At 31.2% G+C, this 27,060-nt stretch overlaps 1 protein-coding gene across 1 annotated transcript in view; it reads left to right on the top strand.

Annotated features, from left to right (window-relative positions):
- Positions 1-27,060, top strand: part of LOC100165301 (proton-coupled amino acid transporter-like protein pathetic) — a 43,541-nt gene that overhangs the window by 6,180 nt on the left and 10,301 nt on the right. Inside the window, exons 2-5 of the mRNA XM_001944794.5 lie at positions 16,330-17,309; positions 20,171-20,386; positions 20,966-21,116; positions 23,073-23,194. Of these exons, the coding sequence (XP_001944829.2) occupies positions 17,017-17,309; positions 20,171-20,386; positions 20,966-21,116; positions 23,073-23,194 (782 nt within the window). The 5' untranslated portion in view covers positions 16,330-17,016. The remainder of the gene's footprint in view (positions 1-16,329; positions 17,310-20,170; positions 20,387-20,965; positions 21,117-23,072; positions 23,195-27,060) is intronic.

The raw sequence follows: 27,060 nt of genomic DNA, 5'->3' as shown, positions 1-27,060 counted from the left end.
TATTATTTTCGACACACGCCTATATATGTTTGAGTTATGAGAGATTATTACTACAATACACACTATAGTATGTCTATATCATATTCAATATATCATATTATATAGTCATTATAACTTATGGCCCATAAGACGTTATATTCCCTATAGGCTGCGATTTTACTCTCTCACATGCAAACGCACACACACTATCGTGTACCTACCTAAAATGTACCTTCGTCCTACACTCCTATATGTGTACGCGAGAGTATAATGTAGTATATTATTGTAGATAGTATAGGTAATGATAATAATTATATTTAAGGTATGGAAAGAAAACCGCGGCCGATATGCGTGTATACGCGCGAAAGTATGAAAAATACTATTCACACGACTCTATTATATATAGGCGCGCCCAATATCTACGTTACAATCGTTACATGATATTATTATTATTATTATTATATCCGCACCACCGAGTCCCATTATTACGACTATCGTCGTAATTATTGCCGAGATTTCGCGGTTTTTCATCAGCCGCGGTCGAAGGGCGACCATCGTCGTCGTCTTCGTCGTCGCTGCCGATAACGAGAATATAATAATAATAGTAATAATAATCGTCGCCGTAATGGTTTTAATCGTAATAATAATAACAAGTATAATATAATGGCCGCGTAATAGGTAGGTACACGCACAACTATAATATATAATATAATAAAAGCACACACACACGCACGCGGCTTGTAATATTAAATAATAATAATATAATGATGTATATATTATATTATTATTATTTTTATTATTATTATTATTATTATTATTACTATACGCCGGCGTACGACTTCTTGGCCGTGGCTGCTGCGGCGGGGACCGGCTGCGGTGTCCTCGCCGACGGGCCAAGGTGAAACCGAGTCGACTATAATATAGGTAACATATGCCGTCGTTGGCAAGACGTGGTCGCGGTCGCATGTATAACGACGCGCCGCCGCTGCGGTCGAACGATCGCGATCGCGAGCGCGCTCGTGCCCTCGCTCGAGCCCAAACAAGTGATTGTTGCCGCCGCCGTCGCGTTTATTATAATAACATAAAAAAACGAATTTTAAAAGTAAAACGTAAATAATAATGGTAAGCATAAAATAATGAAAAAAAATAAAAACGTCATCGTGTATTGAGTGGTATTCTGCGTGTAAACAAAAATAATACTATAACCTACCCAATATAATAATAATAATAATAATAATACAAACAACAAATAAACGCACCGTAGCGAGGGCGAACGACGATCGCATACAATGCGCGGACGTTTATTATCATTATGAAAATATAACAATGTAATATAAGTGGCACTTGTTTATTTATCAATTTGTCTCTTATAATACCTACATAATAAAATAATAAATTATGTAAAACATTATTATTTTTTGAAATATTGTTATGACGTGTTTGCATTATTATAATATTGGTAAACTGCAGTAAACACAATAATAGGATATGTGTATGCGAGGTGGAAGGAGAGAAGGATTTTGTTTTCGTATAGTATGAGATCGTTTTTTTTAACCACAAAATATTTTGACGTCCAAATTATGATGGTTTTCCAGACAAACAGCGATATTTTTGTTCTCAAGTAGGAAAATCAATTTTGTTAAATTTTGCTTTCTCAAGGTATATTCACTTAACGAACGTCTCGGTATTATTTTTCAACTATTCCTATATAATATGTCACATAATATATTACATTGTTATTATAATTATTAACCACTTATACGTTTTACAGTAAGTACCGACCTAACCCTAACCTGCGCATTATTGGGTTGCGCAGGGTCGCGAATATACACAAACTGTATATGGCTCACAAATATAATGAACACATATTATTTTTGTTTCTCAACTAGTCAACTCTATAATATTATGATGTAGCGCGGGCTGTAAACGTAGAACTCTGAAGTCGTCGCCAGGTAATAATAATGAAGTTTGGAAGCACCGGCGGCGGCACGTCTGCGGGAAGCCGATTTGACAAATTTCTCCTCGTACGCGCTCACACGAATACGCACACAAATTTAACTTAACACATTAATAAAAATAATATGATATTATATCCGATTGTAAAAATTATTGTAATATTGTTGGTATCCGATTGCCGTTTGACGATCGGCGCCGCTGCATTGTGTAGGTATTTGGTTATTTTATAATAATATGTGATTATCGCTTAGGTGAAACGCTGCTGTACTATGTTTATGTGTATAATAATGTACCCATGTAGACAGTTTGGTTTTCTCTTCTTCTATTTGTTCGTATCGTTTTCACCTAATCTACAGGACCTACCTATAGGCTAAAAGTATAATACAGTACCGTAAGTACTATCGCAATGCAATATAGGCATGCAACATTTTATATAGAAATACAAACAGAAGTTTTTAATTTTAATCGTCTTGAGGCCTGATAAGTAATAATTACATAATATAAATTCAAACTTTTTGTTTTGTGTTAGGTCATATAATACAGTTTTTTACATTTATTTTTAAATATTTTATATCATTTCTAAGTCGTAGAACTTTTCCTCTGTATGTCTACATGTAGGTGCGTAAGATCTCTTATATATTTTATAAATGGCCTACATTTGATTGTGCGATACCTACCGATAAGGTGATATTATTATAACATAATATAATTGTATACGTTAGAGTTGAGTTATGTTATTAAATATGAGACTATTAAAGTATAATATAAGGACAGTGTTATAATTCAATAAGTGTAAACAAATAGAAATTCTTCAATATTTACACTGAAACATAAAGTAAATTCGAAAGAAAAATTTGGTCTTAGTTTTTACTATAATTTTATTTAAATTGATTTTAAAAGATGGTTTGATAGAAAATTTAAAAATAATTTTTTATTTTTGAAGTTGAGTTTGTATATATTATACCCTATAAGGGTTAAAATATTATTACATTTTTATGTTCTAAAAACACGGTAGCTGGTATACTAAATATTATATAGTATATTATGGTTACCAGATTAACTTATAGATAAAGATAAAAAAAATAATCTTATATACTAAATAAGTAATAATAGTTATTTAATGTTGTAAAATAATAATAAATATTGAAGACTGCATAAATTTCTGTTTTTTTTTTTTTTTGAAACATATTATTAAAAAATACTGAGTCAAATTCTCAGAAATAAATGCAATTTGCATTCAAATCCAAGCCTTATACCTACACACATAATTGATGTTGAAAAATATTATAGTATAATGAATAAAAAGCAATTGTTATTGACGGCCGTGGAGTATAACAATATGCAAATTCTATCAGGCGACATTATACGAGTTGCACGGATTTTATTTAGCCGTCAATATAATATTACCTAGAGCATCTGCATCCGCATTCATTACACTTTACAAAGACCATGAATACACGGGTCCGACGTCATGCAAATATGTAATTTTAAATTATATTTTCAAATTCGATAAAAACAATTTAACATTAAATGTATTTTAAAAATGCAATCGTAATAAAACAAATAAAATACCAATGAATTTCAATTACTAAACGCCCGTTTATGCTACTGTATATAGCATTATTGTATATTTTGTTTATTTACTTCATAAATATTATTATTATTTCTTGTTTTATAGGTAATATTATGGTAAATGCTTACGAATTCCCAATAATTTCTATTGTGGTGAATTTTATTGATATTTATACCATTATTACGTTGTATGCCATGTGATAGAAAATAAATACTAGGTATGGTCGTTTCCGATAAAATTGTTAAAAACGTACTAAGTAAAAAAAAATAATGCTTGAAATTTCCAAAAACAAATTTTATAATATAAATTTAAAATTTTTATTTTTTTTATTAAGTATATATTTTTTAGTAAACTAACTCACAAACAAACATAATTTACCTTTATATTCTGTACAATTATTTAAACTTATAGCTAAATATGACGAAGTAAATTTTAAATATAGGTAACGTTATATACCTATATATTATATAAAGTATTGACTATATAGGTTATTGGTATATACTAATATTTTGTAAATTTTAAATAATTACCTAATTACTAATTTGTATGCACAATATTAAACGAATCACAAAGCTTTCTTTGATAAATTTTTCTATTAATTCTATAATTTTTAATAATTTAGCTATACCTTCTGACTTTTAAATTGAGAATACAATAAAGTTACACATTTTTAAATATTTAACTGGCAATCATGGGCGTGCGCAGTTTGCAGAGATTCAAGGTGCCGCATGATGTAATATGGTTCATTTTATATGTTTTTTTTTTTTTATAAAAGCCAGTCTAAAATAAAACCACTCTTTTACTTTATTTCAGGTTTCATAATTAAATCTCATTCTTACACAATATAAATTATTATCTCTTTAAAAATAAACGGCTATACAATGGTTTAAAGTTTAATATATATTATGCATTTTATTATTTTATTAATCAAAAATAATTAACAAATGAAAATACACAACATTTTTACAAACATTAATATAAATATTAGTCGTAATTATATTAATTACAGTACAATAATATTTTATTTCCTGTGGATAAATTGATGAAATAATATTCCCTTTTTTCTATTATTATAATTTCTGTAACACACGCAAAAAGTAATGACCATTGTTTGTGAAAATGTACTTAGGGAGAAAACAATAGCTATATAAATGAAGTGTCCTTTAAAGTTTTCCACGGTCAAGTTAATCGACGGTTAATCATCCATCAAAAAAAATGTTCTAGTGCAGCAATTCCTGCCTATACTGCCCCTGTACTTTCGAATCAAAAATGTAATTAAATATCTACCTACTGTCTGTCTAATAAACGATATACATAAATAAACTATTGGTCACTATATTTCAAATAATTTCCTGGCACCCTAAATAAATTTTGTGGTATCCTAATTGGGAATCTCTTATAGTGAATATAGTTAACATTAAATTATACGATTTGATCAACAGCTGGTTCTTCTTGAAGTTGATTTCTAATATAGCGAATCATATCCATATAGTTGATACATTGGGGGGTCGAAAGTGGAAAATTCCCAGTATGTATTTTTTAAAATATTTGGTTAAAACTTAAAAAAAAAAATACAGAAAAACAGGAATATTTATACAACAATAATTTTGGTCAGGATTATTTTTTTTATAATTTAAAAAATATTAATTTTAGAACACGTAACATAACTATATTAATTTAATTATAATTTTCTATACCTCACACAACATAAAAATATTTCCTAACTATGGTAAAAATATTTTCAGAAAAATTAAAGGTGTAAAAAGTTTAAAAATTTTAAAAAGTTGCGTAAATAATTAGGAAATATTTTAGTTATATTCTTTGGCCAAGAAACTCATATTTTTGAAAATATTTTATAAAAACATTTACAAAATATTTTAATCATATATTTTCCAAAAAAAATTTTACGGAAACTTTATAAAAATATTAAGTCAACATTTGTATGCAATTATATAGTACAATATTTTGTTATCACGAGAATGAAATATTTATAAAATATTATTAGTCAAATATTCATTATTTAAGCACTTTAAAACATTCACAAAATATTATCACTCCCAAATGCTGTGGGAAACAATGAAATTTTGAAAACATTTGGACAAATAAATAATTTTAAACTTTTTATACCACATCACCGCGAACCTAATCACGCCACTCTAAGGTACCATATCGGTAATCTGTATCGATTTATTAAATACCTAGTTAATAACAATAACAATAATAATATAATATTATAATAATTGAAGAGGTCAGTGGAGAAAGGTGTTATTTATACAATCTGTCGTTCTTGTTTTGTGGATGAAGGTGTTATTGTATTATATCCCCTATCATCATATTAACAGATATATCAACAGATTTATAATTAAATTTATAAAATTTCAGAGTATTGTTTATGACTTAATACATAAGTTTTATTTTGAAAGATTTCTTAAAATTTGAACAGTTAAAAAGTTCCGAACGTTTATAATATAATTAAACCACTAAAACAGTTTACTGTCCTCCTGAATAATTTCAAAATTGTGAGTTATCACCTTTATCCACTGACCCTTTCAATTATTATACAACACGTCGGAAGTTTTTAGCAATGATTAGTTTAACATTTTACATATTGTATTACAATCGTATTACCACGACAAATAAACTACTATAGGTATTATAGTAATAATAATAAATTATAAAATATCCTCAGATATAGAGGCTGACACACCATCTCCTTTCAGAATCAATTTTCATACCAATGATTTATCGTTGAATTCAAATTCAACACGTACATTACTATGACCTACTCATCAATGTCGATAGGTAGGTAGGTACACCCAAAACCTACTATTATACTGCAGAGCGACTTCCCTGTTTTTAAAATTTTTTTATTCACGTGTACATAATCATTAATCATACATCCAATCGTTTTATTATTTTTATTTTTTGATTATTGAGAACAATAAAGATGGTTGTCTCGTCGCAGTTATTAATTGATTTTAAATTTGACCAAATTTGTGTTTAAACTATTTCAAATACATAATAATAATAATTGTAAAATAAGTATATTGAGTATACCTACCCACAATATATGTATATTATTAAATGAATGTTAATAATGTGTTTTATAATTTCATTTTCCGTGTTTTAATTTTTCGTGGGGTTATGAGATGTATTTGTGTAGCTATGAAGGACAACCGACAAAATGGGGATCCAAGCCCCACGCATCTGTTATTCGCTGTAAATATTATACCATAGCCAATATAATTTATTTATGACTAGATAAGTCGACTTTGTCATTTGCGTCGTCGTCGTCGTAACTGATTGTTTTTACTCGCTGTAGACAATATTTATTATAGTTGAGGACAATAAGCTGATTTATTTTGAAAAATATTATTATTCTTGTAATAACTATAATAACATAATAATGACGATAATGGTTGTAAAAGCCGTGTCATTTCGCTCCCGCGTATATAATTTTCCAATTATCGCCGTTGTCGTCGTTAATTCGGCTATTATTTCCCCGGTTATTACTTATTACCAACATAATATTATATAATAGATAATACCTAGGTATATTATACAATTATTATTTTTATAGGCACCTTACAAATTAACTCAGAAAAGTAGCTAAACGGTGACAGTAAACCTACAAATTCTCTCACACACACGCGCGCGCATAATATGATGCATTATTATGTTTATATTTTTATAATATTATACAATGTTCAAATTTACACGAGACAGTTAAACCTGTTGCTCGACAGTACTGTAGTAGACATGTGCTTATATAGCTAAATTAAAATTGAATGATATTCAATAACAATTTTAATATCATAATTTATGACGCGTAGATATTCTCTGTATAGGTATAGCGCACAACTGAATAGCTGATACTGTTCATGGATTATGCACGAGCATAATAATTATTATAATTTCAATATTATAAACAATAAATTACCGCGACGGCCGCGGCACGGACACTAAAATATATAATGTGTATTATGTAGAGGTACATGTTTACACGTTTACACGTCATATTATTACTATACAATAGCACCGACGATACTTCTATAATTCGATGTGCAGTCCAACGTATAAGTAGTTCCGGTGCAGCAGTCATATTATTACGTATAATATAAAAAAAATAATCGCAAGTATATTATATTGTATCTACATTATGCCTCTGCCCGTATATTATATTATTATTATGTGTACTATTATTATTAATCATTAATGAGACGCCGCCGATGCAGTTAAGTAGCCGCGGTATAATATAATAGGTGTATATTAAATACGTGTGTGCGCGTCGTTAAACAACGCGTATAACTTCATAAATACCTCTTTATTATACTGTGCCCGTCGTCGTGCGGTCGTCGAACAACCGGCGCGAAATCGTATGTATGTGTGTTAAGGTCACGTCAATGCCGCCGTTAATATTCAATAAGCATTTAAGCACCGCCGCCGCCGCCGCCGTTAATTCAATAAGCCGCGAGTACGATACGTATACAATAATAATATTATGATATTTACGCACAATAATGTGGAGTAGGAATATAGGTATACTATTAAAATGTTATAGGCACTATTAGGCATATTATAATATATACATATTATGTATATAATATTATTATACGAAATACAATAGATACCTACTACGTGGCGGTGGCGGTCGTTAGGATAACACAGTAATATTATTATCATAACGCGATTATTGTTTATACGAAGTATCTGGTAACTCTGGCACTAGCCATATACAAATATATACACTTACCTATATTATACGGATCGAAAGTGAATCAAAACATAGTTTTTGAAGTTGATTTTTATGTGGGAATTTCCGATTTCATTGAACTTTCCTTAAAACTACTCTTGGCCAGATCCACGAAATCACATAAATATAATAAGATACTCATAGGCGTGTTTATGCTACGTGTCTGGTCACTCCGGCACGGAAGCACTATGGTCATAGATACCTATGCTTAATATAATATAGATCAAAAGTGAATCAAAACTAATTTTTTGATTTTTTTTTATGTGGGAATTCTGATTTTGTTGCACTTCCCATAAAATTACTCTTTGTCAGATCTGCGAAATCGTTTTAAATGCGCGACTGTGCATTATGAATAATATTATTCATCACAGTTTAATAATGTACCATTACTTTCGTGTAACACGGATAATGACCGTGTGTATTTTGCAGTTTTTTTTCGCTCGTCGGGCGTGAACATCATCGTTATGCATATTACATTATTAATATAATCATCTTCATCATCATGGGTATTGTATTCATCTACGCGATAATGACACGTTTTTAATAACTAATAAATAATAATACTATTATGACGACGACGACGATGAATGACCAGCTACGTTACTCGATGCATAACGCATTTACACGTCGACGGCTGCCCGCGAGTTGTGCAATACAAAATAAATAATATATAATAATATAATGATAATCGGCGCGTGGGCGTGCGTTACGAACCGATACGCCGCGGAGTCTTGGTGAGCGGGCGGACGGGCGGGCTGGCTGACGGACGGCGACGGGCTTACCTGACCAGTCGTCAGCGTCGAAGGGTGGTTATTATTATAATAATAATATCATTATACGGTTTGTTATAATATATATTGTAAATGTTATATTATATTATATTGTACAGCCAGCTGTTGCGTATTACACACAGGTATTACCTATACCTATATAATATATTTAGGCGGAGCTACCACCGTCCACGTCTGGTCGCCCGCACTGATGAACAATTAAATATCACTGACATATTATACTTGCGAGTATACACACCTTATAATAATAATTATACATTGCACCTAAATAGTATTATATGTACATATAACTGCACGGAAATCATTGGCCCTATATCAGTTGATGTTTCTGCCATTCACCAGGCTGGCCGGCTATATAGATACGCCGCAAGAGGCAGAAATCTGCAAAGCACGCTATAAGGTGTGGTTAACGATTTCCGCACAAGTGAGGTATCAACATTTTTTTCAAGTCAATATTAGGAACTCTTGAATAGAGTGTTGTAATATTATTATCCAGTAGACGTCTGCAGAATTGTAAAAGTTTGTAGAAAGTGACAGTATTTTGGAACTTGTATGAAAAAAGTCGAATCATTATGCAATCACCTGAAATTATATCCGTCTTGACCGCGAACTCGCCATATGACGATGATAATAGTTTATCAAGTATAGTTTGTTAAGTTTGTTAGTAGTTTGACTTTCGTATTAACGGTGACGTGAATATATTACAATTATAAAGTTGGATCGTTCATTCTCGATTTCTGTTACATGTATATATTATAATAACTACGTTTATACATGCGTTATATTATGCAGCGGTCATCACGTACCTTAGTATACCTACCAATAATATTCGAGCGTATGCAATTTGTGGTTAGATTTTAGTTACCACAACTGACCGCAGATCGCGTTTATGATGTATTATGCAAATACTACATAGCACTATAACTTATAAGTGTTATGTATTCAATCCATCCGACTTTGATATTATAGCCTATAGGTAAAGGTACTTCCTCAATCCACACCAATACATCGCGGCTGAAGGTTTGTTGATTGTTTTTTATATTTTTTTTTTATTGCTATTTGAGAAAATATTATATACATTTATAACTGAGACTTGTTATTATTAGGTTTTTGATGAATTATAATTGATTAATTAACTTGTTATAACCGGAAAGCCGATTTGTATGCACATTTTTTATTTCAAGTCATTGAAAATTCTAGGTTAAACCAAAATGTATTTTTCATGGTCTCGATAGTTTATATTACACATGGACAATTTAAATAGCATTATATTATTTATGTATATTGTGACCGTTCAACCACTCTTATTAATTTGGTATACTTTTATTCATTTATAGTTCAACGTGCTATTAAAATTTGCCAACCATATGTACCTATACCAGAAAAAGAACGTATAGATTTTATTAGTGTGAGTAATTTAAAAACTTAAACATCTATTATTTACTATCTAATTTACTAGCATATGATTACTGTGCCCATAAAAGTATGTAAATAAAAGTGCAGTAAACTTAACAATTGCAAATTAAAATCTATTAGTTTTAATGTCGATGCGTATAGGTAATATTATATAATTAATAAAACGTTTAATATACTATTATTTAGGTAACTATACGAGGATAATGCATACATATTACCTACCTAATAATACATGTATAAAAAAAAAGTAAAAGTACCTACATGGAAACCTAAGTGGCTATAATAGAAATAGTCTTTAAACATTATTTAGGTTCTGAATGGAGCGATGAATTGATTTTATAATGATTTGTGTTTTAATTTTTATTTTTGTGTCTGATAGTTTCTGATAGATACGTCATCTTATTATAGTAGTAAAAATGCTCCAATTTTTAATTTCGAGTGAGCTGTATGGTAGTAAATTGTGTCTAGTTTATGTACTTTGGTGGGTTAAAAGTAGAAATTGCCCAGTACATTTTTAAAATAATGAAAAACAAATACATTTGTAAGAATTGTATTATTATTATTAAATTAATGGTTTGGTAATCATGGTTCACCAAAGTTATACCATCTCCGCTCAGGATCGTTTTTTCCTTTTGGTTTATGTTAATTAAATGTAAATTATTGAATTAAAATGTAACAAATCCACTACACTGACATAATTAATGATAAGTTGTACTCAACACCTACTGTAGTAGAGCTAAGCAGTTATCTTATAGGTGCTTGTCCACTTTTTTAAAATTTAAGTTTTTATGTAGATGGCATATTACTATTACAAATATAATCAGGATACGATTAAAACTATAATATATAGGTTATTAAACGGATTTATCTCTGGTTGAACGTAATATTATAACAATTAGTTATGATTACAAACCGGAAATTGTTAAGTACAACAAAATACTAATTATATAGGCTTCAATTACCTATATTTAATATTTATTTTCATATTTATTAAATTTGATAAGTATTTAGGTTAACATTATATTTACATCAGTATTACTTACCTATATTGAAAATTTAATATTTTACTTATCAATATTATCACAATCATTTAGGATGTAAAAAACTGATAAAGTACCGCTAAATTACATAAAATAAACATTTCTTATTTCAATATTAAATTATGACTGTAGAATTTATTATAATAATTCAAAAATTATCGTACCATGTAGCAAAATAATTTTTTAACGCTATTTTGTATTAGTCATGTGTCATTCAATAAATTAATAAACTTTATATGTTCAATTATTGGCAGTTTAATCTCGATTCAACACATTTATATTATTCCATTTTGAACGAAAAAAATTAATATTATTGCTCTATAAATTAGTATAATGTAATCTTTAGTAACAAATTAAAAATATAATTATTAATTATATATTATAATATTAGGTATATATATTTGTGTTTGAATAGATGGGTAAGTCAATGAGCTGTCATTTTTAGAACGGCGATAATGTACTATAGTAGGTTGAGGTATTGAAAATATATTTTATATTTAAATTAAAAAACCTATATCTACCTATAATTTTTAACCTAGGTATGTAATAAATGAATGATATTATTTTCTTTATTACGTGATGTGTTGTAACTTGTAATTTATTTATGATCCGTAGTAAAACCCACTAAAAAATTATACATATAAGTATAATATGTATTATATATTTAATAATATGTACCTATAGTAATAAAATGGTAGGTATAGTAAGTATAATAGTTTTGTAATATAATATAATGACGAATAAAATAATAATAAATTGTGAATTAATCGTTATAAATAGTGTAAGAGGTGAATAAATGTAGGTAACGTAATGTATACACTGTGTTTGTAATATCTACATTTGATATTTATACCTGTATACTATAGATATAAATAAAATGTATAAACAGATTACGATACTTTAACGATTCTTTTTCATTTTAGTCCCAGTGCTGTCGTATTCATACCTAATATAATATTATACCTAGGTAGTAAACCATGACATTTTCGTTAATGTGCCCCGGGCTGTATCTACTATACATCTATAATCTATATAATATAACATCTATACAAATACGAATCGGATATAAACTGAGGTTAGAAATTAAATTGTAGTGGGAACCTGTATGTTTGATACCTATTAACCACACACATTCATTTATATTACCATGCGTTTCACGTGCGTGTATATAATCATATTATAATAGAATAGAATGTGTGGTATAATATGCGCCGTATTATATGCAAAATACTGGCCATACATTCGAGTCGTGGCCAAGGGTGGCATTGTGCCATTGTAGTTATGATTTTGAGTGGTCAATGGGCGGAAGGGAGGGGGTCGAGGGATCGAAAAACCTCTATATTGTTAAGTGAAACCCATATTGTCATTTAACTGAACAGAATTTCCAACGTCGCACGTAATGCCTACAGAGTTTCTTGGACATACCTAGGTACCTACCTACATAATGTACCAACGGGACATGATTTTTCAAAAACTATTATACTTGCCTATAGAATGGGACTGTAAACTCGTAACACGTGCTATAATGATTCAATGAACCGTGGGAGATTAAATCGTATTTTAAGTTGAACTAGCTGAAACTAACATTTAAAAGCTTTTGTAAAACAATAGTTTTGTTTTCTGAACAATATAGCTTATGGAAATATTATACAGATGTGATGGACTGAATAGCAACTGAGGATTAAGGAACTAAAGCACATTCATGGAGATATCGCATTATTAACACGGAGGTTTCAGTGTACTTCTTATACAATTAAATTATTTCCTATACCTAGTTGGATATCATGATGGAAACTAAAAAAAAAGTCAAATCTTATGAATTTATGATTAGATACTGATAATACAATGATGATTATCTCAGTCGGAATCTATTTGGAAGGGGGGGGGCTACCTAAATGTTACTATATAAAACCAGACTGATTTAAAAGGATAGGTACTCTTTAACAAGTTTTTCAGACTTTTACTAGTATGCAACTGGATTGATAAAATCTTAACTTACTATGGTGAAATATTTTTTTATTTTTATTGTTGATCGTACATAAACATCGGCTATTTTACTTATGCATTATGGACATGAATACAAATATATCACAACAGCAATTTTTTTTAAAACTCTTTATTTATACAAATTGGTTTGTTTTAGAAAATTGATTAATTCTAGGTATTGTCCATGATTGGGTCCCATTAGTGATGCTACAAATTATAATGTAGTTATATAAATAAATTCAATTCATATGGTATACCTACAGCAGCCATAGATTTATTCGTAACGTAACAATCTGCATTTTGGAGTAAACTACATATAAGTCCTTCAGATCTAATCTAATAATATATATTAGAATATCAGTCATAAGTTTAACGAACTAACAGCCTATTTTGTTGGAAGAACTAAAATGTAGTACCTATTTAATACCCGAGGTTTTTTTTCATAATTTCTTTGGGGGTGTTTAATTTATTGTTCTATGCTTGAAACATACTTGTAACAGCTCTACATTTGAAGGTTGATATAACATTCAAATATATTGAATTTCTCATACCTAAATAAAATAAAAATTGATTTTATTTTTAATAAGCTGTAAGCATCTATCATATAAATACGTCTTACTTTATCAATTTGTTTAAATATTATATTGAAAAAAAACATGTACCAAATGCCAGTATTTATTTCCACGTGAATCTAATCCAGTGATGCAATCATTTATTTTGATCAGTATTAATTTTTAAATTACGTTATCTTTTTAATTAGGTTTATACAATGGTTTTTATATAAGGCTAGGACTATTATAAATTATATTTGTTTTGAAATAATATAAATAATATTAAAGTGTATGATTTTTTTTTTTAATGATTCTAGTTTTCTGATAAAATCATATTTAATAGGATACACTATAATCATTCTACTTAATGTTTTCCGGTACCTACTGATATGTTTTTATTTCTAATTAAAATCATATTTTATATGATAATATTGATGAATTCTTATCTTGTAATTATTGATATGGTACATTTTCTAATAAGAACCCATTTATTAGATTGAAATGTATAAAACAATTTTCAGCATAAATAAATTATAAAACATAATAATATAAGTAAATCCCTATTGTGAGTCCTGGCAGCTGCCATTTTTCATACATACGAGAATGCTAATTAAAAAGTCTGCCATTTTTCTTTCCTAACTTCCTGATGTATATTATGTACAAATATAATTACAACATTTATATACGTTGAACCTATAATATAATGTACCCATGTAGGTACACAGTACACTATCTGCTGTATGTAGTATTATATATATAATTGTTTGAACAACCCAAAAACCTGTTTCAGCCCTATGTAGAGGGTTTTAATTTATTCATGTCAAGTTATAATCATACAGTATTTTTTTGGATCTAAACACAACAGAGCCACATTTTAGAAATAGTTTATACTTAGTATTACATATGAGGAGAGTTTTAATTAATTTTTTTAAATTTAGTTGTCTGATGCACGCTATTTTGAGCAAGTGTTTTAAAAAATGTTTTTAACTTCAATATCAAGCAATAGTTCTATTATTATAGTACCTATAGTCCCCTGCTGGGTCACAGTTACAGTTTGAGCGTATACGATTTATACAACATATTATTACATTTTTTTTTTATAATAACCTCTCGAATGCGTATGGATATTGTATAAAAATGCCCACGAAACTGCGAGTATAGGTACGTGTATTATTGTTTGTTAAAATACTGCGCTCCGCACTCTCTCTCGGACCTGTAAAACGCCGATAAGACCCAGCGATAAATGTCTTCGGTCCGATCCCCGCCACACCCGCCCATGGACAAGGCGCCTATCCCCACTAGAGTAACACCTCTGCCATAAACATCCGAATTTATTAGTGCGGTCCGATCCCCGCACTCCCCATCACGGAATGGATGTGGTCCCCCGCACTCACCCTCCATCGACATCCTAACATACATACCTCGGCTGTCCGTCGGCAGCCATCGTCATCCTTGTATTGTATACACTCGGGTAGTATGACCAGCCTACGTTATATTATTATGTCACACACAGCCAGTGTTTGATTGTGCATTAGTGAGATCAGTCGGTCATTGATAAAATACTTTTTATCTTACTATTTACTCAGACTTTTAAATTAAAAGTGTTCTCAGTTTTTTTGTGCTGTCAAGTTATATATATTGTATATCACCGTGATTTTGACCTGGTATTAAACAATCTTTAACGTGGTGCCGATTGTTATCACCGCATGGATATTTAGTCCCTACCTTAATCACCAAACCGTTATCCACATTTTTTGACATTTACGTCGGAATCGCCGACCAATCAGCTACCACCGGATTCATCATTATCATCCGTTACGCAAATGTCACCGACAAAATCGACTTCACAATCATCAACCACATCCCAATGTTCGAAAACACCATCGGCTTCGCGACACACTCCAAGACAAAGCGATTTTTTGATTCCGTCCCCAACGTCATCACGGGTTTTGTCATTGGATAATTCTCTAAAGGTATCATTACCACGCGTTTTGGTATGCGCGCAGTCTCAAATGACCACACAACCTGTTGAACCGCCAAAATTGCATGCAAGTGTGTCTTATGGATATACAACCACTCCCAGAACCCAATCGATCATGTTTAAAAACATTGTCTTTATCTTCTACACTCGGAAACGCGATGATTTCGCCTCCCATTTTCATAGTTGTAGATTCCTTCTATATTAGTAAATTAGTCTATATTAAGTGATGACATTTATTTAAATTTAGATATAAGAAATTACAGTGTGTTCGTCTATTATAAATTTAGTAATCCGTTGTTTCAGCGTACCAGAGGTATACCTAAAGATAGTGACCGCAGCAGTGTACTGAGTAGCCCCAGTCACCGTGAACCCAGTCCATTACTGAGCTCACCACCTCAGTTGTCGCCGACTACAAGCAGCTCTACCACTAACCAAAATTCCCAACGTCAATCCAGGAAAATAAGTAAGACAATTCCTGTCTGCCAAATTAGATCTTACAAAAGGAGTAGAATCTCCATTGACCAGAGATCAGTTTTTCCCCCCATTAATACGCACAGTAAAAGTAACTTAGACATTCAACAAAATCCCAACGATCCGTATGGTACTGCTGAGGATAAAATCGAGCTCTGTTCATCACACACTGACTGCTCGTCGAGCTTGCGTACGGAAGAACCAATCACCCTCGACACAACAAAAGCTCATGTTTTAGAGGATAAATTCGATAATCTTATGAATGATCTGAAAGATTCATTTAATATAACTCGTATGATCATCAATAATCATAGACGTTTAATCGAATCACAATTTGATCAAATAACTCAACAGTGTGAAAAATTGAGAGTCAACTTGAACGATTCTTAATCAATTTTAAGCTAATCACTATAACATATTATCACCATAACCTATCAGCAGACCACTCTAATCACCAAGGCTAACTAAACCAACTACTAAACTTTCGTCGCTGGTTAACCCAGCCACGGATAAATCAAAATGGATAACCCTGCAGCAGTGTTATCAGATGACGTGGAGGATTGGACTCCACGGGCGCCATCGACGGGCAGCAATCAGCCCCAGGCACGGTTAAGCAGTACCAATACCCCCAATAATTCATCACAGACACAATCACCAACACCCCATCAGAAACAACAATTTCAACAACCAACACCGCAACAACAGTACAAGCGCAATGCGTCCACTTATTCAATAGACATTCCAGCAACCCTAGGACTGATGGTGACGAACACCAACCCTGCTGCCAACGGAGGATCAACTACATCGTCTACGTGAGTATAATATAGCTGCGTTTAAGTAAATTATACATTTAGCATACAATATAAAGTACTATCATAAGGTAGTACGTATACGTGATTGCAGCTAAGTTTTGAACTTGGTGTAGAACAATAACAATTTTTGATTGATAAGCATTTGACGTGGAATAAACGTATGTTATATTATATGATTGCATATAGAATATGTATAAAATGTATTGTATACTTTTAACAGTATTTGCCCGATTACACAATATCATCTGCAACTGTTTAATAAACTAGTAAATATATAGATATATAAATATAAAGTACAATTTGTAGGGATAAAAAGTGTATTATTAACCAAATAGTTTAAATACTTAATATTTAATCCAATAATAATATCCAATGTTACAATACGTATGGTTACGGCGTGCCTTTTTCATTTGTCACAACAATCGTATTATTATTATGATATTTCATCACAAAAACATGTATTTCACGGTCGTTTATTTTAATATTGCAGTGTATGACATTTGCATACATTTTTTTGTTGATCGCGAGCCGTCACCAAGACCATATTCGGTTGCCTATCCAAGTTCTGTCCCTTTTTTGTCACTTTTCGGGTGAAAACGATTTCGGGGTTGCGATTGGTCGTGCGGCGGGTGGCACGTGTGATGCGAGCCCCTGCAATCGCCACCGCACCGCCACCGTACCACCATTACACGTCCACGCTGTGCAGACACTACGTCTGCGTTCAATATTATACGACTGTTGCTGAAGCGCAATTTTTTTTCTTCTCATGAACCCCCATTTTTCTGGCATAAAGGTATGAGAGTATAGTGTTATATTATTATCTACATGCGTTGCCAGTCACGAATTTCATACACCATTGATACTGAAAAACTCGTCCCTCGCGAGTCGTAATACCAATACCTGCGTTATCGTGAACTAATTCGAATGACGGGCGATTAAATCGACCAAAATCTTGCGATGAACACGTCTGAAATAAAGTGCGTAGCATAATTAATTATAACGGGCCGCGGCGTATAGGTGTGAGCTCGCTCGATTCGTCAATAAAACGGCCACCGAGGCGGAATGCATTTAAGTGTATTCCGATTATTCGAAAAATGCACATAATAATATAATATGAGCAACTTTGCAAGTACACGTGCACACCGGCCGCGTACCGTTTAATCTTCGACATTTCTTGGGGCCGCGAAATCATCACGCGAATCACTCGGGCAATGCGACGACGAGATTAATCGTGAATGAATTCCCTCGGGTACTTTCTAATAGGCAGGTATACAAAATTATAATATTATTATAATTATTATTATCTCCTCTCGCGGTACCTACGTACGCGCCATCATCGTGTCTCTCTCTCCGTCCGTGTTACTCTGCTGCAGCTGATAATGAGATACGAACGAGACAGTGTTAATTTATTATGTAACTTGCGCCAGTGTGAGAGGAGTGTGTGCCCCGCGTTATAATCTCGTTAACACATAATTATTATAATAATATGTAAGTATATCATACTATACGTTATGTCGTGCACAATAATAATAATAATAATAATAATAATAATATTATTATTACCACCGTGTATACCTACGCAATATTGGAACCTCACCATTTGCGGGCACCGCGGCTACGTGTGTGTTTTGTGGGTATATACCATAAAACGCGAGTACACGACGTTAAAGCGATTTCGATTATAATATAGTAAAATTACTCGTTTTAGGTAGGTACCTCCCGAGAACTGCGGAAACATGCGACATAGGCATTATGTTTCTCGCGGAGACACGTGACATTCTTTCGTGCTCCCGTGCGCGTTTTTCACACAGCTCGCACTAATGCATTGCATATATGCCCACGTAGTATATAATATACACCTAAACCCAACCAGTAACTATGTATATGGTTACAAAACTATGCGCGTGCCTATACGCTACACGTACTCTTACTTGTATTGTGTATAATAGTACGCTTGTCGAGAATAGTTTCGTATATTGTTCGTTCGTTCTGCGTTGCATCAGCCGCCGTCGTCTTAACTCGACGGTTCTCGTACATTCGTGCTCATCGCGTCGATCATGTCCCCATCATACGGTTTTCCGCACTCAAAGCGCGTATACTTAGACCTCTGTACATGATTTCCGGAAAATCACTGCGTTTTCATCGCTGACATTTTCTCGATATCGTGCGGGTGAGACATATTCTGACACCCTCGTATCTCGATACCTGGGTGTCAGAATATGCAGGAAACGTTTGCGGATTTTTTTATACATCGTAAACACGGATAATCGTATGCGACATGACACGTAGGTATATACCTACATATTATCACATGATGGGAGGTTAGGTATACCCGTAGCCCGTAGGTACTTGCGCTTATAATTACCATCGGCGTGCAGTACCTGTCATTATATTATACATTATAATGTATACAATTATAAACATTTGGTTAATATATATTATTAGCGCATAAGACTAGGTATACGACAACGAATTTGCGGATGATGTGATGTATGCACATGCCGCGTGAGGGCGTACGTGATGAAATAGAATAATAATAATAGTAATAATAATAATAAAATTACATTATTGTAATCGAATTGGGTTTTTTTTTCACGTTCTCCGGGGCCACATCCATCTCTCTCGGTACGACGCCAACCATCGTCCAAACTATACCATCGTCTTTGTGCGGCGTGCGGTCATTCATTGTTCGGCCGACGTTCATTGTGCTTACACGTACCGAATAAAAACGACGTGTTCCGTCTCCGTGTGTGCCAATGCGTATCGTCGCGTTGTATCGCCGTCACCGCTGCAAACAACAACAACAACAACAACAACAACAACACCGACAACGAACACTCCACCTCTGACAACAATAACAGTATGAAGCTGACCGAGTACTCGAGCAGCGGAAGCAACAGCAGCAATAGTGGAAGCGTCGGCGACGGAACCGCGACGGCCACATCGTACATCATATCCGGCGGAAATGGCGAAAAGGCCGATGGAAACGGAATGGTCGGTGGACGACGCCGCAAAGGCGGAAAGAAGCAGCCCCGTTACGACCCGTTCCAGATGCGGGACAAGTCTAAGGCGACTACGTAAGTATAATAAATATGAGAAAACATTTACTAAGACATCGCGTATATATTATTATAGCTGGACTATTGCGGTACTCACGATAACTTGACGATTTAATATTATGTGATACCTACTATAGGTATTACCGGGTTGCATGAATAGCAATCACTAAACATTTATTGAGTCAGTAGTAGGTATGAACTACTAGTCCCTTACACATGATTTAGTGGTCCATTACATTGTATTGAATCAATTAAATGAATCAATTTTTCATGCAAGTGGTCGAAAGGAAAGGCCACTCGCAGGGTCTATATTATTATGTAGTTTGCGAGCAAAAAAGGGCCTTATTGTAAGTTGGTGCTCTTGTACGCTATGTACGTATATTATATATTATAGAATATGTATGGCATAATATATAGCACGAACGGCTGCAGCGGCGACCCGCAAAGGCCTCGCAGACCTTTTTTAAATTCATTTTTAACATAATTCTCGCGCATCACATTTTTATTTTTCCGTATAATAAATATTTAACATTATGTCTGTTTGTTTTTTTCATCCTTTCCAAACCGTCGTTGCAATACATGATTTACATAATATAGTGACAGCGGCGCCTTATTGCATCTAATCAAGAGCAGCCTCGGAAGTGGCATCCTTGCCATGCCAAACGCGTTCAAAAACGGTGGGCTCATCTTCGGACTTGTCGGCACGGCAGCAATCGGAACGCTTTGCACACATTGCATATACCTTCTGGTGAGTCGTACGACAAAAGTATTTTATTTCATGTATTAAGTACCGCATGGTTATTATATTTATTTTCAAAATCTTCACCCCCGAATTCTGGTAAACTTTATTTTTTATATCAACTTGCGGGGTATATATAAGGAATATACCTATATTAGGTACTACAGGTTAGGTTCATTTTAAATCATCCGAGTCATCAATCATAATTTTTCAAATATAAATTAAATCGTGTTTCCATTCAATTTTTTTCCAAGCCCTTGTTAATGCAGCTATATACAATATTAAACTAAATTGATATTGGGAAAATAGCAGTTAAAAAATTCAATGTTCAAACTATTAATTAAAGTAGCTAAATTAATATTAAAAATAAACCTGAGAAGTTGCACTGCTGTAGCACAGAAGGTTTTGACTTTCAAGTGTACTTCATCGTCGTGTAGGTCACTATTTAATGAATGTGATGAATTTGAATCCAACATTAAACATTGCTAACGATAAACATTTCTGAACGGAGGTGGTGTGTGTGTCAGCCTCTATTTCTAATGATATTTTATAATTTATTTACATTCGTAACTTTATCATTATTAGAAAAGTAGGTATTTGTTTGTAATATACGGAAGGTTGAATACATTTTTACAAAAACCATAGCACACCTATTTTATTATTATAAATTATTTTTAAAAACCAGTACCGACGTACTACATACCTAGTAACCTACCGAAGAACGGTATGGAATAGGCTCATAACAAAATTTGAATACATACTTGGTAGAAAAAATATAATTATTTAAGTAGGTAGGTAATGGTGGAATTTTTCAATTTTTTACAGTTAATTTTTTTCGGATCACAATAACAGACAAAAAAATAATGTTCGTGATTTTGACGAATTTTAGTCAACATTTTAACTTGTCCGAAGTAAATTAAGCTAATAAAAAAATGCGACTATGTATTTTTTATACTTCGCAATAAATTGTTAAGAAAAACTTATTTGTATTTACATTTAAAGCTTTTGACTAAAAAATAAACATTTTTACTTTATCATATCTTTATCATCATATAAGCCAAATAAATATTTTTTAAAAATAGAACATTTCAAACATCTATATACGTAGATACACCAATCATTAAAGTAAAAATTAATTATAATATATAAAATATAATTTATAGCTAAGGCAAATATTAAATGACGATTCAAATATTTCACTATAGAGATTGAGAACGCATTCGTTTTCTCGCACGTTCTTAGGTTCCTCCAACAATGCAGTTTTGTTGTTTTTGATACTAGAGTAAATTTACCTCGCATCATATTTAAATTTAATTTAAAAACATAAAAAACCGATAAAAAATAGTATTTTTAAATTTTTATATTTTATCTACACTTATAATACGCTTAACATTTAGAAAAAAAACCGTCGACATATTGTACGGATAATATGTTATCATCTTTATATGTTTGACAATAGGTAAATTTTCTCTACTTAGAATAAGGTAACTATACTAACTGTAACGGAAATGCGGAACGCAAATCTAATATAATATTATGTTTAAAATGCGTGTGAAACGTAAATGTGTGAGTATAATATATATTTTAATGTTCTGTTAAAATAATATATAGAATATAAATAATGGAAATAGATATAGGTAGATAAAAAAAATATAGTCCGGAAATATTTTGTAAAAAGTTTTGTAAAAAAAAAATCACAACCTTGAGTCTGTTCATCCAGTATATTTTAATGATAATGATATACCTATCTGGTAATTTTTTCCCGCTGCGTATTATAATTACAATTATCCGACAATATTATTTTATACACCTATATGTCCTATATAATACCAGCCTAGTACAATATAATATCATAATATATATTATGGTTCTTTTGCGGTTTAGTACTATTATGATTATTACGTTAACGTATCGCAATCTCATGCCTAACTAAACTAACTACTTGACACTGATATTGTTTTTCAGGTGCTGTGTTCGCAAACGCTAGCCCGCCGCACTCGTCGCCCGGCCCTCGGCTTTGCCGACACCGCCGCAGCCGCGTTCAGCACTGGTCCGCGCCGGTTCCGTGCCTGGGCCCCGTTCGCCAGGTAATGTTATGTTTGTTTAATTTAGTGGTTTCCTGCTTAATTATTTTATTTTTGTGACCCTCGATTTCGGATTCATACTCGTAACATAGATAAACAGCATAATGGTATATTTGTATAATAATCTATCATTAAAACTGTGGTCGCCGCCCGCGAGATTGGAAACCAGCGATTTAATTTTATTGACGTCCCCACATGCTCTTTTTGGCAGGTGGGCGGCAAACGTTGTAGTATAGTTATATAATATAGGTATATATGTATAGCGACCGATCGCTACAGTCGGCGCACCGCAACGATATTATAATTATTACAGGCGAGTCGCGATGTCAGCTACAATAGGTACACTGTAGTCGATTATGCTTTTGTAATATTGTTACTATAACTTATAGGTAATTTTATTTACTTATACATAGCAGTATCATTTTTTAGTACCTAACCTTTTGTTATTGGTACATTTTTATGGCATATTTTTTTGGATATCGTATATAGGTATAGGAATTTTTAAAATAATTTTTTTACGTTATTTTTTAAAGAGCCTATGTGTCTAGGTATACAGAATGATTTGCTAAGCATGCTCACCCGCTTTTTTTTCTTCAATAATGTCGTTAATTCGAAAACTGATTTTAATATTTTTAATCATACTTACTGATAACCACATTTTAAAATTCTTGAATTTTTTTTCTAATACTTAAAGACTGTCCTGTGGAGACAAATTTCTTTTTTTAAAATGAGAACCATAATTTTCTATCAAAAATTATTTAGCAGATCATTTTTCTGAAAATTTTTATAAGAAAAAATGTTCTTTGAGTAAGTATGCTTAAAAATTTCAAAAATTAGAAATGTAAATATGGATTTTTAGAATATTTTTTTTGAGAATTTTTAAGTACGTAGGTATATTTAGAAACTTATACTATGAACTATTAACTATATTATGTTAATTTAAATAATTATCATTTGTCAGTAGGTATTAAAAATTATATGTATAAAAATCAAAAATGAATTGAGTATCGCATTAATATGTTAATTGTTTTTATTGAGGCATAAGAGTTTACTTGTTGAGCACAGTATTAAGGTTTTTGAATTAAATAAAAAATACATTTACCGTATAGGCTTTTCACGTTTAGATTCAACAAATTGTAATCTAGGTATTCATCTTATAATATGAATGAAAAATAAAACGAAAAGCAAAACTATAGGATAAAAAAATCCAAATGAACAATAGCGATACGCTAACGACTTCCGGACCATAGCGTGTTGTCGTGATGTGTAGTAGGTTTTCGGATTATTTTCCAGGCATATTCTGGATATTTCGTGTGTGAAGTGTGAAGGTTGTTTTTGGTTTGGTTGACAGAGGCTGATGAATGTACTTTCATCGGTTATAATTATTTGAGTGGAGCAAAATTTAATAACATAGATTTCGGTGGTTCAAAATGTTGTTATATATTTCACAGCGTAGTTGTTAGCGTAGTTATACCCACTATAGGTAGATGTTATTTTGGGTAAACATCTTTGTGTGATCATCCAGTAGATCAGAATCATAATTGCCCGCAATGACATACTATTTTAATTTATATAACCACAGACAACTGACAACAAACGCTTTGTTACACACACCCTCGTTTTAACGATATTACATAAATTATATAAATCTTATCAAAATCATCGCTGTCCTTCAGTCCTTAAAAAATACCAAAACCATATTATTATGTATAAAATTGTATAATTATATCGTATACTCTTATCCAAACATTATATAATAGCGAGTAATGAATCATGATTACCAATGTCTAATGATAAAATACATGAACTAGCTGGTAGTTGGCAATTAAATCGATTGACACAATTTTTTTGAACATGTAAATAGGTTAGGCTAACATACATTTCTGTTTACAAGTCTCTTTAAAATAACTACCAACTATTTTTCTGTTCATATTAGTTGAATCAAAGTCCAAGAACTTCAAAAAAAGAATTGTCTATCTTTCGGCGTAGGAGTAAAAAATAGTTGATTATTTGAATTACGCTGAAAAGCCATAGCAGCTGGTATGGACGATGCTGCATTATTTTCGCTAATATTTCAAATTATTTCGAGTTGGAAATTCTTAAAAATTATTTTATTTATATCTAAGCTTTGAAAATTGAATACAAGATTTCCTATTGTTTTTCCACCTTTAACAAAAGAAAATAATTTTACCGCAATGTCAAATTACTTTTTTATGAGCGTTTTATGTTTTTTCGACATTGTATAATACTATGCCGTATGCACCCTATTTTTCATGGAACAATTTTTTTATTTTGTTCTTATTTAAAAATGCTTAACCTTATAGATACCTCAAATGTTCACCAAATGTTTATTTTATCATTTTCCATATGAATAATATAATTTTCAAAATATTTTGACTCTTTTTGAGGTATTTATAGACATTATATCATTTTAAGTTTTTTTCGATAAATGTCCATAGAATTTTCGAACGCGATACTTTAAATCTATGTACAAATTACGAGGTCCTGTATGTAGTAAGAAAATAACATGTACACACATCACACATTCAAGTTATAACATTATAATATTATCAATTATTATCATGATGTACATAATATTACGTGATAGCCATACAATTAATATCTATGTACAATCTGTAATTTGGACATACTAAACCAAGTGTGCCAATTTATTTGTATAAAGATCTGTCATAGACAACATTTGGAAGTGATAATATTATTATCAATAATATTATTCAAAAAAATTTCAAAAATATATTATTTCCTAAATTTTGACTGTCTGATAGCTCTTTTATTTTAACTTAATTATTTTTGTTAAAAACTTATTTTTTGCAGCTATAATAAATAATAATTGAATAATACAGTTATAACTTATAACATATAAATCAAATTGATTTATCACTGACTCGATTGTTTTGCTACCATACGTCATACTCTGTATAGTCTGTAGGTATTATTGCTGTAACAATATTTTCTTTGATTTGATAAGATATAATAATACTTTACTTGCTAATTAATTTTAATACAAAACAAAAATTGTCTAATATTTTTTTATCTGTACATTAATAACAAGTAGGTACATTAATGAAAAGGAACAAAATAAAATAAATCTTAGTATGTATTATGTATTTAAAACAATTTCTATATTCGCAATTACAATGAGTTGGGTACGTTTATGGAAGTGTACCTACAAACAATAATTTGTTCACATTCTTATTAATGAATTAGTGTTATATCGAATAATCTAATTGTTGACTTATATTTATTTCCCGTGTCAAGTTCTAGTAACTTTAAGAGTTTGAGTAATATTTTTTTAAATTTATTTCACTCTGTTTTAAGATGATTGTATAATGAATAATTTTCATTTTTGTGTAGTGATCGACTGAAATTTCAGGATAAGAACATTAAGAACATACAAATTCATAATTCAATATTAATGAATATAACGATGCTAAATAAATAATTTATATATTATGCTAAATACGTAGGTATATATACTCATATGTATCTAAATAATTGTACTAACATTAGCGATTACAGTTTTTATAGTGGCAATTATATACATAGGTTAAATTACGATATATATAATTTAATTTAAAGTATAATAAAATAATACCTACATTCAAACAATTATTTTTTGAGAAAATGAAGATGAAGACTGAGAAAAATCGTCGGTAGACATATTTCCATTTGTATTATAGTATACTGTACAGTGTACAATTACTTCTAATTATTCCATTCTAGATTTTTAATAGTTCTTATCGAAGACTATTATTTTTTACGAGTTCTAAAAGATCTTCAAGTTCACATTTTTATAATTAATTTTTTTTTAAATATAATGTTTAACAGCAAAATATAATTACATACCC

The sequence above is a fragment of the Acyrthosiphon pisum genome, chromosome X (assembly GCF_005508785.2).
Source record: "Acyrthosiphon pisum isolate AL4f chromosome X, pea_aphid_22Mar2018_4r6ur, whole genome shotgun sequence".
In the NCBI taxonomy this organism is placed as follows: domain Eukaryota; kingdom Metazoa; phylum Arthropoda; class Insecta; order Hemiptera; family Aphididae; genus Acyrthosiphon; species Acyrthosiphon pisum.
Note: the sequence above shows the minus strand (reverse complement) of the source record. Positions and strands in the feature narration are given on the sequence as shown.